A 17,501-nucleotide genomic window follows, 5' to 3' on the forward strand; every position below is an offset into this window, starting at 1 on the left:
TTTCTAAGACCTGTGCGCGTCGGGGCAATAGCAAACAATTAATAAAATCATAACAAAGGTGCGAGGGCCTTCACATTTGAATATAAGACCACTTATATTGCCCCTGGAAAAACGTCTTTCCAGCAATGCATTTCAGTTTAAATGTGAAGCCGACTTTAAATGGATCGGTGTAAGCTTGGTCTTTGTAAGCTGGCTTTCCCACGTTCAGTGTTGCAGTGAATGAAGCCTACTTGCCGTATGCGAACAATGCGATGCGAACGGGTCCTGTAACGCTATCGCGTTCTAGTCTTAAGGGCGAAGCTTAAGCGTCCTCCAATTTTTATTAGGTCTTCGAGGATGAACTTCCGGCTCGGATGCGGGCGCACGTCTGTTCCTGGTGCTCTGGCTCTCTCCGACTGTTATCGCGCTGTTCGCGTTTCACTTTCTTTTGTCGCGCATCCTGTTCTTCGCTTTTGGTCATCCACGCGCCGAGACAAGCCTCAAAAAGGTGCATTAATTGCTTGTTGGTGGCCACTTTTTGGCACCGGTGGCCTTGTTAAGCCTAATGCGTAACGATGGCGTGATCGACGCCCGAGCCCGGATGGATGGATGGATGGATGAGGCTGAACCCTTTAAATCGGGCGGTGGCATACGCCACCTAGCCATGGCTATTACATAATTTGTACTTTGTGGTGGGTGAAATTTCACCCCTGCCTTAATTTTATCCACCAATCAGATAACCTCTGTTTGGTTATTTCTACCCGCTTAAAGTCTATTTTGCCTTCACTGTCCCTAAACCCCAATGCTTTGAAAAAATCAGCCCCGTTGCCTTGCACTGTAGGGTTAAGCCCCTTACAGAAAAGTATGAGGTGTTCAGCCATTTCCTCTTCTTCTCCACACGCACAGCACAACGTGTCTATACCTTGGTACTTGACTCGGTACATCTTAGTCCGCAATACTCCCGTCCTGGCTTCAAACAACAAAGAGCTTCCCCTAGAATTATCGTAGATATTTTCTTTGGCAATTTCTTGCTTGAAAGTTCGGTATGTGCCCAGTGCTGATTTCGTCTGCATCCCTGTTTTCCACAGACCCCTCTCTGTTTCCTTAACCTTTTTCTTAACCGCTGTTTCCTGGTTTGCACCCCTCCTGCAGTCCAAATATTTGATTGACAGTTTTCTGGTCAGCTTCCTCCATTTTGTATCAACATTCCTCATGTACAAATAACTGAAAACTCTCCTTGCCCACCGCTTTTCTGCCATTTCTCTCAATCGCTCCTCAAATTCTATCTTGCTGCTGGCTTCCCTGCCCTCGAATGACGTCCATCCCATGTCACCCTGTACCCCCTGATTTGGTGTATTTCCGTGTGCTCCCAGAGCCAGTCTACCTACCCCTCGCTGCTTAACTTCCAACCTTGCTCGAACCTCTGATCTCATGCACAGGACCGCATTGCCGAAAGTCAAACTAGGGACCATCACCCCTTTCCAAATCCCTCTCACCACTTCGTACCTATTGTAATTCCACAGTGCCCTATTTTTCATCACAGCTGCATTTCTGCTACCTTTAGCCGTCACATATTTTTCATGTTCCGTTAGGTACTCAGTTCCATTGTTTATCCACACTCCAAGATATTTGTACTTATCCACCACCTCCAGCGTAAATTCCTGTATCCTATGCTCGCTGCCCTGATTATCATTAAAAGTCATGACTGCCGATTTTTCTTTACTAAACTTCAAACCTAAGCTATCTCCCTCTTTACCACAGATGTCCATTAATCTCTGCAAGTCTTCCTTGCTGTCAGCCATAAGTACAATGTCATCTGCATACATCAGTCCTGGTAATGACTGTTTAATCCATTCTCCCTGCTTGAAATAGGAAAGGTTGAAGCCAAGTCCGCTCCTCCCTATTTTTTTCTCCAATCCTTGTAAATACAGCATGAACAACAGAGGTGACCGAGGGCACCCCTGCCTAAGCCCCTGCTGTATCTCTATAGGCCCAGATACCTTGTTTTCCCATTTTATAAGCACCCTGTTACTTTTATAGATATCTTTTAAAAGATTTCTTACTCCATCTTCTACCTCTAGAGTGCCCAGTATGTCCCACAAATCCTTTTGGATTACACTGTCATAGGCTCCCTTGATATCCAGAAAGGCAAGCCATAGGGGCCTGTGTTCCTTTTCTGCTATTTCAATACACTGTGTCAATGAGAACAGATTATCTTCTAACCTTCTTTGTTTTCGGAACCCATTTTGTAGTTCCCCCAGCACCTCCTCGCTCTCCACCCATGCCTGCAGTCTGTCCTTTATAATCTGCATCACCACCCTGTAAACCACTGACGTCACTGTTATGGGACGGTAGTTGTTTATGTCAGCTTTGTCCCCCTTTCCCTTATATATCATGCTCATCCTGCTCAGTCTCCACCCGTCAGGGGCTTTACCGTCCATTATCATTTTGCTCACTGCCTCTCTTAATGCTTTCTTAGATTTTGGGCCCAATGTCTTTATCAACATAATTGGGATGCCATCAGGACCTGTCGACGTGCTACTAGGAACCCTCTTCTCTGCCCTTTCCCACTCGCTTTGTGCCAGTGGAGCCACTGCACTGACTAGTCCATCCTCACCTGATTGAGCACATGCTATGTTTCGTTCTTTAAATTTTTCTGTCATCATTGTTCTTATATGTTCCATTGCCTCATCTCCCTCTAGTGGAACACCTTGAGCTGTAACTATAAACCTCTGCTCTAGGCTAGTCTTATTACTCAAGGAGTTGAGATGTTTCCAAAATTTCTTCGCTGCTTTTCTATCCTTTTTGTTTACTTCTGACAACCATTGGCTCCCCTTTCTTCTGATCTTCTCATTGATCAAATTGGATGCTTCCCTTCTACAGTTTAAGAAGTTGTTCCATTTTCTGCCTACATCAGCTTCTGGTTCACCCCTCTGCTTTGAATATCTGTGTTCCCTGGATGCTTCCTGGCGTTTCTCTATGGCCTTCTTAACCTCCTCATCCCACCAGCTCTTGGGTTTACGTCTTCTGTTCCCTTTTGTCCTGACTCGTACCTTAGTAAGCTCTAGCTCAAATAGTCCTGTTAAATTTGCATATGTCCATTCTGTTTTTGTATCCTCTGAAATTACTTCCTCAATTTGCTGGGTTGCTATTTCAAGCTGCTTTTCCGAGTAAAATATCCCACCTGGTTGTTCATCTTGCCTCCTACCTACTTTCATTTCCCTTCTAAAGCTCACCTTAATACGTTTGTGATCACTACCTAGACTTCTGGAGCCATATTCATCTATGCTCATTACATTTAGCCTATCGTGCATCCTATGTGACATTAGTGCATAATCTATCGTCGACTGCAGGCTCCCTACCTCCCATGTTATGTGCCCTTCACACTTCTCAGTACTGTTGCATACAACTAAGTCATGCATTTCACACATATCCAGCATCATGTTGCCTGTTGAGTCTGTGTACCCGTCCATGTCTTCTATGTGTGCGTTCATATCTCCTAGTATAATAATCTCGCACCCTTCTCCTAGCTCATTAATGTCACTTGATATGCATTCCAGCATTTTTTTGTTTTCCTCTTTGGCATTTGCTCCTGTCCACAGGTATACAAAACCAAGGAGTGTCTGCTCTCCTGCAACTTTCCCTTTTAGCCATAAATGATCCTTGCATTCCTGTTTGACCCTTTGCCAGTTCATACTTTTATGAATGAATGCACCAATTCCACCCCCTTTGCATCAATTCCACCCCGGTGCATCGAAGTTACCGCCATCTGTCGACCATGAACAACAACGCCCTGCACAATCAGCTTTTGACGATGTCGTACGACGATTGGGTCGCACCGCAAGTAGACGCCACCAGTCGTCCTTCGCAACAGGAAGCAGGCATCCTTCCTTTCACCTGATCCCTTACCCCCCTTCTTAGGCCAATAATAAAAGTTTCAATCAATTTGGCGGCGCCAGCCCAAGACTGGTGCGAAGAAACGGCTACGCAGCGTCTCGAAGGCGTTCCAGGAGTATCTACCACCACAAGTTCTGCTGGCATCCGCGAAGAACGCTGTGAGCATGCTACCGCTGACCAACAATATAGACGCCAAAGACGAAAGAACAAACAGGAACCGAACGAAAGCAGCCGCCACCGCAATCGTCGTGACAGCGACCGCTCTGCAAACCCGTCAACGACGGCCAGCACGGTATCGAAAGAACGCGGCACGACTCTTTCACGTCATCGGTCTACGAAGACGCGGCCGTCCCTTTCAGCAGCACCGACATCCTCAAGCCAACAATCTGAAGCCATGACAAATAGACTGTGCTGCCCGTGTCTCAAGAACTACGCATTCTGGGCTGACAAGCTATAGAAACAAGCCGAGATGCCGGAGTCACAGAGTTTCTCACTATATTTCCTAGAGGGAAATCTGGCGCTGCTGCGCTGTGGTATGCTTGGGCAATCCACGAAGAAGCCTCCTTTATTGTGACATCGGATTGCCATCGTTCTTGGAGAGCCAAAACGCCTTGAAGACGCACCTGGCTTGCACCATTCCGTCTGTCACAGTGATTAATTCCCTGCTGAAACAACACGTAAAAAGCTGTTTTAGCTTTGTTATTACACAAAAACATGTTTCGTTTAAATTTGAGGACTTATTATTGTATGTACAATTATATGAAACGTAAAAAGTATCAGCTCGCTGCTAAAGTTGGAGGACAGACAACAAAATTCTCGCTCGCTATGGAACAACTTGTCTGTTCTTGCTTTTCTTCTCTTTATTCTGCATTGAAGGGGAGTAAACTTTATTGAGAGATGTAATATGGGTGAATGAAAGCCTTTTATGTAGATTTTATTTTAAAAACGCAGTATTTGCGGAGCCATATCCACGTTTTAGACGAAGCCTTGTACAACACCAGCCAACACAAGCCTCGCGGACACATATCCCGTCATTCCCATGACGGCACAGCGCCCTTTACGAAACTCGCATAGACGGTGGCGCCAGATTACCCTCTAGGTGTAATAGTCAGAAGCTCTATGGCCGGAGTCTTCTGACAGGACGCGTTCGAAAATGACGGAGGAGCCTGGGAACAGCGCAGCCGAACACGGCCCTAGAGAAGGAAACACCGCTTGAAACTTTCGTGCTAGTTCTGAAACCGCGGGTAAACGTGGCGCTCACGACTGTACCAAGCAAGGACCTCCACCGCATCTTCGTGACGGCCACATCCGCTGCCATCAACTCCAAACCTTTGACGTACACGTCGTAGCAACCAGCATCTATTGCTCGTTTATATGACAAGAGGCAAGCAGACGGGCTTTTCAAGCTTTCGCACCTAGACCTGAAACGCGGACCGTCTATCAGGCACCTGGATGAGGCGTGTGCCGAGGCGGGACATACAATGTTGACTGCAATGGAACGAAGTCTCAACTTCGGGCAGCTCTTACCTGTCAGCACCAACGTATCGCGTGCCTTGTGGGAAACAGTGGGGCATGCCTGCTGACATTTGAAGGATGCCGCCCCCCTAACACCGTCATTTGCTGCGGCCACATCGCCAGAGTTTTCGCTTTACGAACTTAAAAACATCGTGGGCCTGGCTGTCATCACGTTGGTCATGAAAAGGATGTCTGTCCCAACGAAGCGGTGAGTCCTACGTGTGGCAAGACACGCGGAGGCAGTTGTGCCGACGATGAATGCAAACAGACAACGCCCAAGTGCCGCAACTGTGAAGAAGAAGGTGACCGACCCGAAGTGTCCAGCAAAACTCAAGTCTGACGCAAAACTCACTCAGGAACTGCGATCACGACCCCGCTCTCGCCGTATGAACGGCACGGCACGCATTGATCAAGAAGCCGCAGAACTGTCCAGCCCCATTACGTGGAATCGACGCGGTAGCAACTATAGTTGAGCGCGAAAATCTCTCAACGCAACCACATGCCACTAACGAACCAGCGAACGAGATTGTTTCTAAAAACCGCGCACACCGACACCGGGAGGAAGCGGTTGCAACCTCAGCTACGCAGCAGCGCTCAAGCAAACTCGACCTTGCCAGCCGGCGAACGCTTCGCTCATACCACACCGATGCCACCTTCACCATAGCAGCTGGTCGTTCCATCGAAAGCCGAAGCTGAGGTCGCACGACAGTTCGACGAACTGCGGCAGAAACTAGAAGAGCATGCAGTTCTGCGCGAACGCCTTCGTGCCAAGCGACAGCAGGAGCCACGTAATCTGCAGGAGCTCACTAAAAATTGGAGGATGCTTATGCTTCGCTTTTAAGAGTGGAACGGGCCCCGTTCGGATCGTATTTTTCTTTATGAGTAGGCTTCACTGCAACACAACGTTGAAAAGCCAGCTTACAAAGACCAAGCTTACACCGATCCCTTTAAAGTCGGCTTCACTATTAAAGAGAAATGCATTGCTGGGAAGACGTTTTTCCAGGGTCAATATAAGTCGTCTCATATTAAAATCTGAAGGCACGTGCTGCGCACGTGTTGTCTTTTTCGTCCTCCTTCGTCCCTGTTTCTCGCGCAGTTAAAATCTTTCCAATAGCAACTTCAACCAACTAGCCCAACTTGGTGCACTACTGCAGTAACGCCCTAGGACCTTTTTTTATTGTATTAATTGTTTGCTATTTCCCCGACGGGCGCGCGTGTCCAAAACGCATTAGGCAGGCTAAGTCCCAATTTAACCTGCCGAGGATGCGAGCGCCATCTGGATATGATTTTCGCAAGTACCATACCCGAGCGCGCCGATGTTGGTATGATAGAAATGGTGGAAAAGGGGTTTGTGTTTGAGTTTCCTCGCAACAGAATTATGTTTTCTCGTACATTCAGATTACAATCCGACGCCGCCATGTCTGTAGGTTGTGGTTAAGTCGTACTTTACCTTTTTTTCTGACCGATTTCACTGTGAGAAATGCAATTTTTGCTCACTAATATATTGCACCACTCGGAGGGCCTGCGCGGTCGGGGTGGTTGGGGATGATTTACTCCGCCATGGATGACGGCGCCGACGCGGATTTTTCTGCGACACGGGGTCCCTTCTCTGCTGGTACAACAAAATTTGGATCCTCTCCTACAAGCGCAGGACAAATACTACCAAACACAAGAGAAGCACTTCCAGCCAGTAACGCACCGATGACGAGGGGGGGGGGAGGGGGGGTTGTAACCCCCCCCCCCTGTGGCCGAGTTAACCCACCGTTTTGTTTAACCCCTTGTCTTTCCTTGCGCCTTTCAGTACTGCAACTACGATGTAAGACGCGCAATCGTCTGCACACTCGCAAACTTGCGTAAAAAGCACATTTTTTGACAATTGCCCGTGAAGGAAATTGAAATTAGTGCTATTTAGATGGTATTGGCAAACTGTCAACTCCCCCTGGTAGAGATCCTGGGTGCGCTACTGCTTCCAGCGACAGTATGGCTTGCTCCAACAGTTATTCGCCTCGCGACAGTATATCCACCTGGCTTCGCGTACAGCCCTCGACAGTCCCCACTCCGCACGTGCTACAGTGGAACTGCCGGGGGCTAGGCACCTGTGCGACGCAACTGAGCTTCTTGTTTGACTGTGTCGGACGCCCTCTCGTGCTGATGCTTCAAGAAATTAATGACACAGATCGCACTACGAGAGTTCAGTGGTTGTAATCAATCGTGAACAGCACATCAAAGCAGGAAACGCCGCCGAAAGCGGCAGCCCAATGGCGTCGCCATTACAGCCGACGAATTGGTGATCCGAGGACAAGCGGCTGTCTTTGCCCGCACAGACATTCCGGAAACGCAGATTGACGCGTCCAAGTATTCGACTGCCGTGCAGGAAGTGGTAGCTGTCAGTTGCAAGATTGGAAAGCGGAATGCGCCCAGAAGTGAGCTCTTGCACACGCAGTTCGTCCACATGGATTCGCGCTTTGCGCAGATGTTACCCGAACGACGACTTCCTGATAGGTGGCGATTTCATTGGCAGGCATCCGCAGTAAGGCTACAAGTATCACACGCCCTGTGGAACGGCCCTCGTAGATGCCAGGAAGGCTCACAAATGACACTGACCACCCAACCCGCGCACCGCTGCATATATAGAGTAGACAACGAAACACGACGCCGGACCTGACGTTGACCACACACGCCTACGTGAAAGACTGGCGATTCGATCCGGACGCCTCGGGCAGCGGCCACTATCCACTGTGGATTACATTTGGGACGGAAACGGGCGGCCGGGCGCACTGTGCGCACGATCAGATGGGACGCCTGCTGAACATATTTGCGGAGCAACCGTCCGTATGAGAGCGGGCGTCGCGCACCCTGCGCATGGCCTCTGATGAGACTGATGCTCCGGCGTACACATGCTAAACCTTTCCGATGCACGCAAGCGAGCACTACTGATGTACGCGGAGAATGACCGACGACATCGCGACCTTGTGCGGCGTCGCACTGCCGTTGCTAGAAGATACGCCAAGCGCCTGTATCGGGAGCGTTGGAGCCAGCAATGCTTAGCATTCAACGAAAGGACTGAACTCCATAAGGTGTGGTACACGTTCAAGGCTATGGCAGGTCAACGCAAAGCACGGAGTGCTATTTCAAACATCTTGCTCAGAATTGGCCAGTCAGGCAGCCAGCTCCAAGATGATGCCGCGAAAACGTTTTTTCCCACAATCGTCGAGACTCCGAACCCCGACATTTATCGAAAACGTCGTCAGTGACCGACGAGGGCATCCAGGTTTCGTTGTCACTCTTCGAGCTCGAACAGGCACTTTCTTCTATCAGCGCGCGCAGCGCACCAGGCCATGACGGCGTAACCTGGGCGGCCCTGTAGAATCTCGAAGAATACACAAAGAAGCAACTTCTTGATGAGATTAACGCAGTGGGTAAATGGTGAAATCTGAGCAGGATGGAAGCATTCGATAGTCGCACCCATACCGAAACCAAACAAATAGTCAAATGTACTGTCGAACGTGCGCCCTGTATCGCTCACACTCACTATACGTGTAAGCTGGCGAAGCAAATGGTCCTTATACGCGCATATCTCACTTTCTAGAAACAGAGAGTCGTTTCCATCCGGCAAAGACTTTCGACCAAATCTGGACACTTATGATAGCCGCCTACTGGTGAAGGAAGGTGCACTGCGTCGAAAGAAGGTCGGTCGAGGAAACCGCAACCCGGGTATCCTCGTGGCGGTGGACCTCCGAAAAGCCTGACACTGTGACGCATCGAGGAACGGAATCGCAGGCTGCCTACTCAAAATTGCGCGCTCCTTCCTTCAAAAAATCTCACTTTTTCCGTACGGGTAGGTTTACTCAAACATGTTGGGGAGTCTCACAAGGCTCCATACTATCACCCCTGCTCTTTAATTTGACTATGATATGCCTGGCACAGCGACTGGAGGCTATTCCCGAACTGAGCTTCACAATTTACGCAGATTACGTCCCGTTATGGATTGCGTCACGACGATCATCGAGAGACCCTGCAGGTGGCACTTGACGTTATTGACCTGCCACAAACTGGTAGAAGACAACGTGCGTCGTGATCCGAGGCTGAGCGCGAGATAAAGCTGCCCTCCGAATCACTCTCGGTCCGGGACCCTGGACTGAAGGCTCCACCCACCACGGAGATCGACGCTTCTCCGTGCCCCATCAAAATAAAGTTTTCTCGGAGGCGAAACACTGCAGCGACGAGTAGGGAAACTAGTGCGTATTCTGGGGATAGCAATTGTTTGACCGCACGGGCGCAGCGGATTCGTGGTGGATCGCTGACCTTCGCACGTGGCACAAGACTGTGCACCTCATAAAACGGATCTGCTTCCGTATGGGTCATGCTAGTAACGACGTATGCTGAAAACGGTTGAGTGCTTTGCTGACATCCCGAGCGCTATTGACCCTTTTCGCGGAGCAGTTTGTTCTAGAGAAACGTAGCCTCAGCGACCGCGCACGAATACGAAACCATTAACGCTTCTACCTTGCTTGTGTGCGATCAGCTGTCGGACATGCAACTGAGTTTTCGCTAACGCACTGTGCTTCAATCATGCTGGAGTGAATCATGTGGATTGAAGACGTGTGCAGTAGTTGGCAGCAAAAACAGTGACTGACATATTAAGGAATGTAATGAATCTGTGTGGCCAAGTTTACGGACCGCTGCTGCAACTGTCCGTACGTGTTTCTGGCACTTCGAGATGTGCGGCATTCCTCGAGGATACAGAAATTTGCTCATCCGCCAGTGTTGTATCGCTAACCTTCAAAGGAAGAGCTTCAGCCCCAATACGTCGGCAAGAGTAAGTACCGCTCGTTAAACAATGCAAAGGGAGTAGCGCCGCTTCCTGTCATAGTAGGTTTCGCGCACGTTATCTACAGACATCTACTCCTCCTGGCACGGAAACTTAGGCCCGCTCTTTCGTCAACGTGTCAAGAATAAGTGCATGGGCGCACACTTCAATATATGCTCACTATATACGCACAATAAATGATGGTACTACACCGATAGCGCACGAATGGTCGAAGATTAATGTTTCGTGATGGTCCACAAGAGTAAGCGAATTACTAGCGACAGTACGTCTTTGCTACAAGGTAGTGCAATGTACAGTACAGCTACATTTCAAGCCTTGTGCGCAGCAAGAACAAATCTAATGGAACTGAACACACCCGCGACCGATCAGGCAGAAAATAATCAGATAGTGACCGTACCGAGGAACTTTACTGATTCAGAAACGTAACAAGCCGCTGCTCCAAAATATTAGCCAAATAAAGAACGAAGAGCAAGACATGCTAATCCTGATTCAATTCATGAGCTGAAAGTTTGGCTAGCTTGGAATACATATTTAGCCCCGCTTTTAGAGCAAGCACTATATACGCTGCTCGCGCCGTTTGGACGTCGCTTAATCAGCTCCTAAAGCGCTTTTGCATGTTCTATGAAACTGCGGCCAAAGCTTCGTGTCGTTCACCCAGTCACTGTCTATGACATCTCCCGAAACAAGGGTTTGCTAAGCCGCACCGGCGTCATACACATCCATTGTAAACACGGAGGCAGTTGAGGCAAGCAATGGACGCGTCAGTACGGAACACGCTGTTGCGATCTGCATGCACGGCTCTAGACCTACCTAGAGGTAGTTCACAGAGCTCCCGTAACACGCACGCGTCGAAGAGCCTCGTTGATATGTCAAGTTGTCCACCCTCCATGCAACTATTGAAGCATCGAAGGCAGAACACGAACGCCCGAGGCACGCCAGACTAGGCACGACGCTACTGGCCTACATGGTAAAGGATGCATCAACTTTACTGCCATCGGAAATTCCACTGTGGGATGACATTGCTGTCGCAGGCACGACGTCAACGCCCCGAAACCTGGGCCCCCAACATGCGCACCGCCGAGCAACATTCGCTGCGCGCCACGCGCAGTGATTGGCGAACGCAGCACCGGACCAAGAACAAGTGTATACTGATGCAGCTTTCGACCCACGCAGCAGCAGTGAGGGGGCAATCGCCTACCACGCAGTCTGTTCTCGTTCGACGCATTCTACCTTTCCAACTGCCGATGACCCGGAAGTCCGGGTGATAGTCTAGGCCGTAGACATGGCCTCAGGCAGCACGCAGGTAAAACACATCGATATCTACTCTGACTGCCAATGTGTGCTGCACGCCTGCAAGTTTTGCCACACAGCCTCATCAGAAGTACGCCTTGTCAAGCAAGCCTTCAGGCATGTGGAGACCCGCAGGGTCACTGCTACAATGCATTGGATCTCTGGGGCGGTATTCTGTAAGAGTCTGCCTGGTAGACTGTCCATTTCAGCTGTCGCTGATTGGCTGCTGCTTGACGTGCAGGAAGGAGACTGGCTGGCACCTCCCTGTACATCAAGCAGCAGCCAATCAGCGACAGCCGAAATGGACAGTCCACTATGTAGACTCTTAGAGAATACCGCCCCTGGTCACCAGGATATCGAGGGAAACGAGAAAGCCCACGAGGCGGCGCCCGCCCTTCTTTCAAGCCGTGTTGTCTCCCGGGATCATTCAGTATCCCTCAGCACAAGCAGCATGGCAAAAGGACCACCGTGTGACATGGACAGCTCTGAGAGCGGCAGCCAACTCCTCCGTGCGAGTGTCTCCCCAGACATGCGGGTCTTGCCAGGTCGGGGCAGCTGACTCTGCGCAGGCACCGGACGTGCTGGAGCGGCACCGGCCACGCCGGGAGAGACGCCCTCCTTTCCCGTCTCCATTTGGTCGCAGCACTCAACAGCCTCCGCGGACCAAGAAGCACCCGAGGAGCCAGACAGCACTGTGGCACACCGCCTGTTTTGGGAGCGCTGCGCTCAGCACCGGGACTGCCACCCGAGGGCGGTGCGAGTTTCGTCCTACGAAACTCGCAAACTGAAAATAAATGGGCGGTTAAAGTGCACAAGTATCTCTACATGAAAAGCGTGGACACAGAATGGAGGAAGAGGTCAAGGAAGTTGGCAACCAAGTACAGGATAATCGAAACTGTAAATAGACAACCAGGGGTCATCAGAAAGAAAGTGAGAGAAATAGAGACCGTGAATTGGATGCAAAGAATGGAAACGAAAAGGACAATGGAGATTTACAAGAATGAGAAGAAAGAAATTAGAAGGGAAAATCTGTACGATAACACAAAGGGCAGTGCCTTGCTATTTGAGGCTCGAGCCGGTTGCCTAAGGACGAAAACATATCGGAACAAATATTCGGAATTAGATGAGACATGTGTATGCTGCAGTAAAGATCCAGAGACCACTCAGCACATCCTAATGGAATGCGACGGGATCCACCCAGCGAGAACCGTAGGTAACGTGCAACTCCCAGAAGCGCTTGGGTTTAAAGTGGAAGGAAACATAAACAGATCAGCCGTAGAGATCAGCAAGAGACGATTAGAGTACTGGTGGAAAAAAGTAGGGAAAGATGGATGCGACCTGATCTCTTAAAATCATAGGCAGCGGTACAAGGTAAATTTTTGAAAAAGAAAAATAATGATAGGTATACAAAAATGCAAGATAAAGAACATGTATAGTATACCTGATTAAATCAAGCAGGCTAGGTGACTATTTGTCGCCGCCCCGTTTCAAAGGGGATGCCAATAGATCATCATCATCATCATACGCGAGGAGTGGATTAGGCCGGAAGCCGGATCGGCGGATTCTGACAGGGTCATTCAGGGCCGCGATTTTGTGGCGAGGCATTATGACTTATTCTACTCTAGTCTTATCATCCACCGCTCACGGCCGGCTGATCCCGTTGATAAAGTAAGCGGACCGTCGCTCCGACCACTGACAAAAGTGCGATAAGCGCGAAAAGGCGTTATTACATGAGAGGCATCGCTACAAAATACCGGCCCTGCTCGCTCTTGAGTTTCGCCAAAGACGCGTAGCTCGTAGGGCGGCTCTGAATACGCCTCCCCCTTTCCTATTCCACATAATGGGCCATCGAGTCATCCCTTAAAACATTTTTGTCATCATCATCATTAGGCCTTCAAAATTCGCCTATGTGTTGTACATGATGCCCGGAAGACATGCGCAGAGCCGCAAGGCAACACTGAAACAACTGAAAGGAAACAGATAAATGGGTTTCTGCTTTCATGTCACAAATTCCAACTAGGCTCTTTCTCACCGCGTTACTATAGCGCGTCACTGATGCACCCGTCTCCGTGCTTCTCGATGTGGTATAGGCATAGCTTCTAGAATTCCCCTCGCTGGTTCTGTTCATGCTATTTCCCGACAATTTCTATGTCCGAGAAGTGCGGCTCACATCTGCAGGAACCACAGTGCCCGCCTTGATTATTTTTAACAGCTCACGCATGTTCCCGTGCTCTGTCGTTCACGCAAGCGGCCAGCCATCCGTGTGTAGTATTCGCAGTGGAAGTTGGGTCATGTCGGCGGAGCTTTGGGCTGGCAAAGTCGGTGTCAAAAAGCAGCGTAGGAAAGGCGCACGCGTGTTGCTATATAGCTCGCCGCGATCGCCGTCTGGATGTCGTGTTCGTCGGGCACTGATGTCACTTCCTCGGTGTCTATTCACGGCGCATTTTGTCACCAGGTTCAACATTGTCTTTCATGCAAGACACACTTCCGGTGTTCACCTCGAGTGTTCGTAATCATCCGTTATTGTCATCAATAAATGCTCGAAGATCTTCTGCCCTCGCAGAACATCCCTTAGGACGCCAGGCGTGCTGGCGCATTTTTTTTCTTTGTCATTTTTCCGCATAGTGAAGTTGCCCTTTGGATAAATTTGCATATCCTCTACAATTTTAAATGATTTAAGCCTGTTTCCGCATTCTCGCACATACGGCCTTTTCATTTCCGTTTACTTTGACCACGAAAGAAGGAAAAAAAAAAAGTCCGGCAGAATCCATCTCAGGATGATTGTTAATGCGAGAGAGAGAGAGAGAGAGAGAAATTTATTTAGACTATCGAGATCGTTGATCTTGAGGACGAGTGGGTGGTGTCCTTATTCCAGGACTCCACTGGTCATGGCTGCTCGACGTACTTGCTGGACGAGAGCTTCTTGTCCCGCCAAGGTATCGCCGGTCAGCTGTACTTCCCACCGCTCAAATGACGTGTTAGGCGTCTTTAAATGTTGAAGTTTTTTCCCCGCACCCCCACGAGATGTGAAAGAGTGTAGGGCGTGTGTCGCCGCACCAGGGGCAGATGCCGCGATATGTTTGTGGGTATATTTTGCTGTATCTGTGTAGGTTTGGGAATGTGTTTGTTTGGATAAGTCTGAGGGCTATTGCCTCTTCAGTGTTGAGCTTTTTGTCAGGGGGAGGATAACTCCTGCGGTTGAGTCGCTGGATCTCGAGTCGGTCGCAGTAATTTGATGGCAGGGGCACAAAGGTAAAGGGTGGGGATTGATGAGACGATTGGTTTTGCCCCGCTCGGTTAATTAGCGCTCGAGCTAAGGCGTTCGCCCTTTCGTTCCCCTCCAGTCCCGCGTGACCCGGCGTCCACGTGATTTGATGGGATTCTTGCAGCCTCGGGCCTAGAATCTGAGCCGCCAGCACCGGTGTTCGTCCGTTGGTAAAGTTGCGGCAGGCCTGTAGCGAGTCGGTTACGACATGAACTTCCCTGCCCACCCTGTCATGTTGCTTTATTACTAGAGCCGCGGCTATGGTCTCAGCCGCAGCTGGGGTCTCTGCCCTGACGGAGGCCGCGAGGGTTAAGGAGTTGTCTCCCGTTCACGGGGGCTACCGCGAAGAGGCCCCCTGCAGGGTACGCCGCCACGTCCACGTACGTTACGTTCGGGTCATTCTTGAATTGTCGGCGCTGTCTGTCGACCCGCGCCTTGCGTCGTCCTTCGTGGAGTTCATGACTCATGTGCTTTGGTATGGGGTTCGCCGTGATCTTGCTTCTGACCTCGGGCGGGAGTTGCTCCGTTGTCGTGCCGGTCCGGTGGAGTATGGCTCTGCCCGGCGCCGTGTTCTGAAGTCTGGCTTTTTGCGAAGCCATAACCGCGTCCGACAGCTCAGCGAAGGTGTTGTCGATCCCGAGAGTCGCTAACTTCTCGTTTGAGGTGGTGACAGGGAGACCCAGGGCCGTTTTGTACGCGCCTCTGATGATGGCATCGACTTGTTCTTGGTCGCGTTTGTTTTGTTTGCGCGCGTGTATGCGTTCGTTGTCGTCATTGCGCTGTTCTAAGAATGCTTCGAGCCTGCAATTTTAGCTTTCATTTTATTTTATTTTATTGAAAAAATGTGAGAGGAACTCGTTTTATCGCTTCCTCTTGGCGACCATTGCTGGCAGCCGAGAGGCACTATTGTCTCGGGAACGGTTTGCCTTCACATAATTGGTGTTGTTGAATGTTCCGAAGGTGGTATCGCTACTGACCTGATTCTGCCTATTTCTTGCTTATTTGTTTAACCTGTACCCGAGCCTTGAATGCGTGTTTTCGCGTTCCATTCCCAAATATCAATGAGGCGCAGCCACTGCCAGGAACCGAAACCTCATGCTCGGCAGCTGGACACCAAAAATCCACTAAACCAACGCGGGAAGTCGAGGGAAAAAAAAAAGAAGAAGAAGAAACCCTAGGGCGGTGTACGAAGGCAAGGCACCCTCGAGCGCCTGTCGTTTCTCAAGTTAAGCGTGGGGTTGTGTCCACTTTTATCACTTCAAGTATAAGGGTTTGTGCAAGAGTAAAAACAGAGAGGACTGACAATGAACTGGGATAAAATGGACGAACCGTGAGGTGAAATAACGACGTCCATAAAGAGAGAAGGACCGTGCGCAAACAATCTCCCGACACGCGCTCGAAACCGAGCTGACGCCAAGCTGTTCCGCAGAGACAGTCCCGACGGGGCGACGAGCAAAGACAACAGCCGCCTTTATGGCGAGGGGGGCCAAGTGCCGCGGGAGATGATTGGTTGCGTTCACGAGCTGTCAGGCCGGAAAAGAATTTCTGAACGGCTTGGCGATTTTTCATTTATTTCTCCTCGAGGACCCGATCCGAAGCAATAAAATAAAATGAAAACTAAAATGGCAGGCATTCTGAGAACAGCGCAATGACGACAACGCAAGCATACACGCGCGCAAACAAAACAGACGCGCTGAAAAGGTGGTGGTGGATTGGAGGGCGCCGGTGAAGCAGTCGTCGATTAAGGCACCGGTGTTCACGAGTGCTTTGTTTCTTCTTCTCTGCAGGAGTTGGGAGTGACGGAGTGAGCGCTCCCAGCGGGGCTCGAGCAGTCGGCATCAGCGACGGAGCGGACGATCGCTGCACGCTTGCCGGGTTGCGCACCCAGTGTTGGCAGCGCCCACGGGAAGGGCTGCGAGTTTTGCAAACTGCCGAATCGACGTCGACGTATGTAGCGAGTGTGAAATTACAGCGGCCACGAAAGCGGAAAAAAAAATAATAAAATAAATAATAATAATGGCGTCAGCGCACAGCACTCACTGACGCTGACGAGCTCGGCTCGTGCACACGCAGCAAGCTTGCCTCCATTTGGCTTTGATTCGGTCGTGCGCCACACCCGTGCTACATTGTTGTCTCGGAAATGGTCATGCGATGTGGAGAGTAGCTCACGACTGGCAACCGAGATCTCACGAGTCACGTCGTGCGCAAATGGTTTGTGTAGCGGAGACAGCGGCCGAGGAAGGTGTTCTTACTGAGAAGTGCGAGACATCTTCTTCGGCCGTCAATCAAATAAGAGTGACTCGTCATCACTGTGGACGGAAATAGCTCCTACTCGGCGATTTCACTTTGGCGTTGTGCCTTTGGTTACAGGGGAACCTACTGCGGTATTTTACTAGAGCTCAAGTGTTGGCACAGGAGCCTTGCAGTGAAGGGGTCATGCAACTGTACCTTGAATATAGAAAAAAAAAGAGTGTGCCCAATAAAACGTGGTTTTCCGAACAAGACGCAAGTTTCTTTTCTGTCTGTTTGCATCATCATCATCAGCCTATTTCTTCATCTCCGCTGCAGCACGAAGATTGTGCCAGGAGATTCCAACTCGCGCCTGCAAATATTTTTCCTTCCATCGGTCTCTCCTTGTTCTCGAGCTGTTTTGTTAACCTCCAACAAATTTCTGCCCCATATGTGAGCGCCGGTAGAATGCAATGATTGTGCACTTTTGAATGA

General features: G+C 50.0%; 1 protein-coding gene across 1 annotated transcript in view; it reads left to right on the top strand.

The window, feature by feature from the left end:
• LOC119460551 (tRNA-uridine aminocarboxypropyltransferase 1) overlaps positions 1–17,286 on the top strand; it is a 35,900-nt gene extending 18,614 nt beyond the window's left edge. Inside the window, exon 6 of the mRNA XM_037721484.2 lies at positions 16,565–17,286. Within this exon, the coding sequence (XP_037577412.1) occupies positions 16,565–16,585 (21 nt within the window). The 3' untranslated portion in view covers positions 16,586–17,286. The remainder of the gene's footprint in view (positions 1–16,564) is intronic.
• The last annotated feature ends 215 nt before the right edge of the window (positions 17,287–17,501 follow it).

Source organism: Dermacentor silvarum, chromosome 8 (assembly GCF_013339745.2).
Source record: "Dermacentor silvarum isolate Dsil-2018 chromosome 8, BIME_Dsil_1.4, whole genome shotgun sequence".
Taxonomy (NCBI): Eukaryota; Metazoa; Arthropoda; class Arachnida; order Ixodida; family Ixodidae; genus Dermacentor; species Dermacentor silvarum.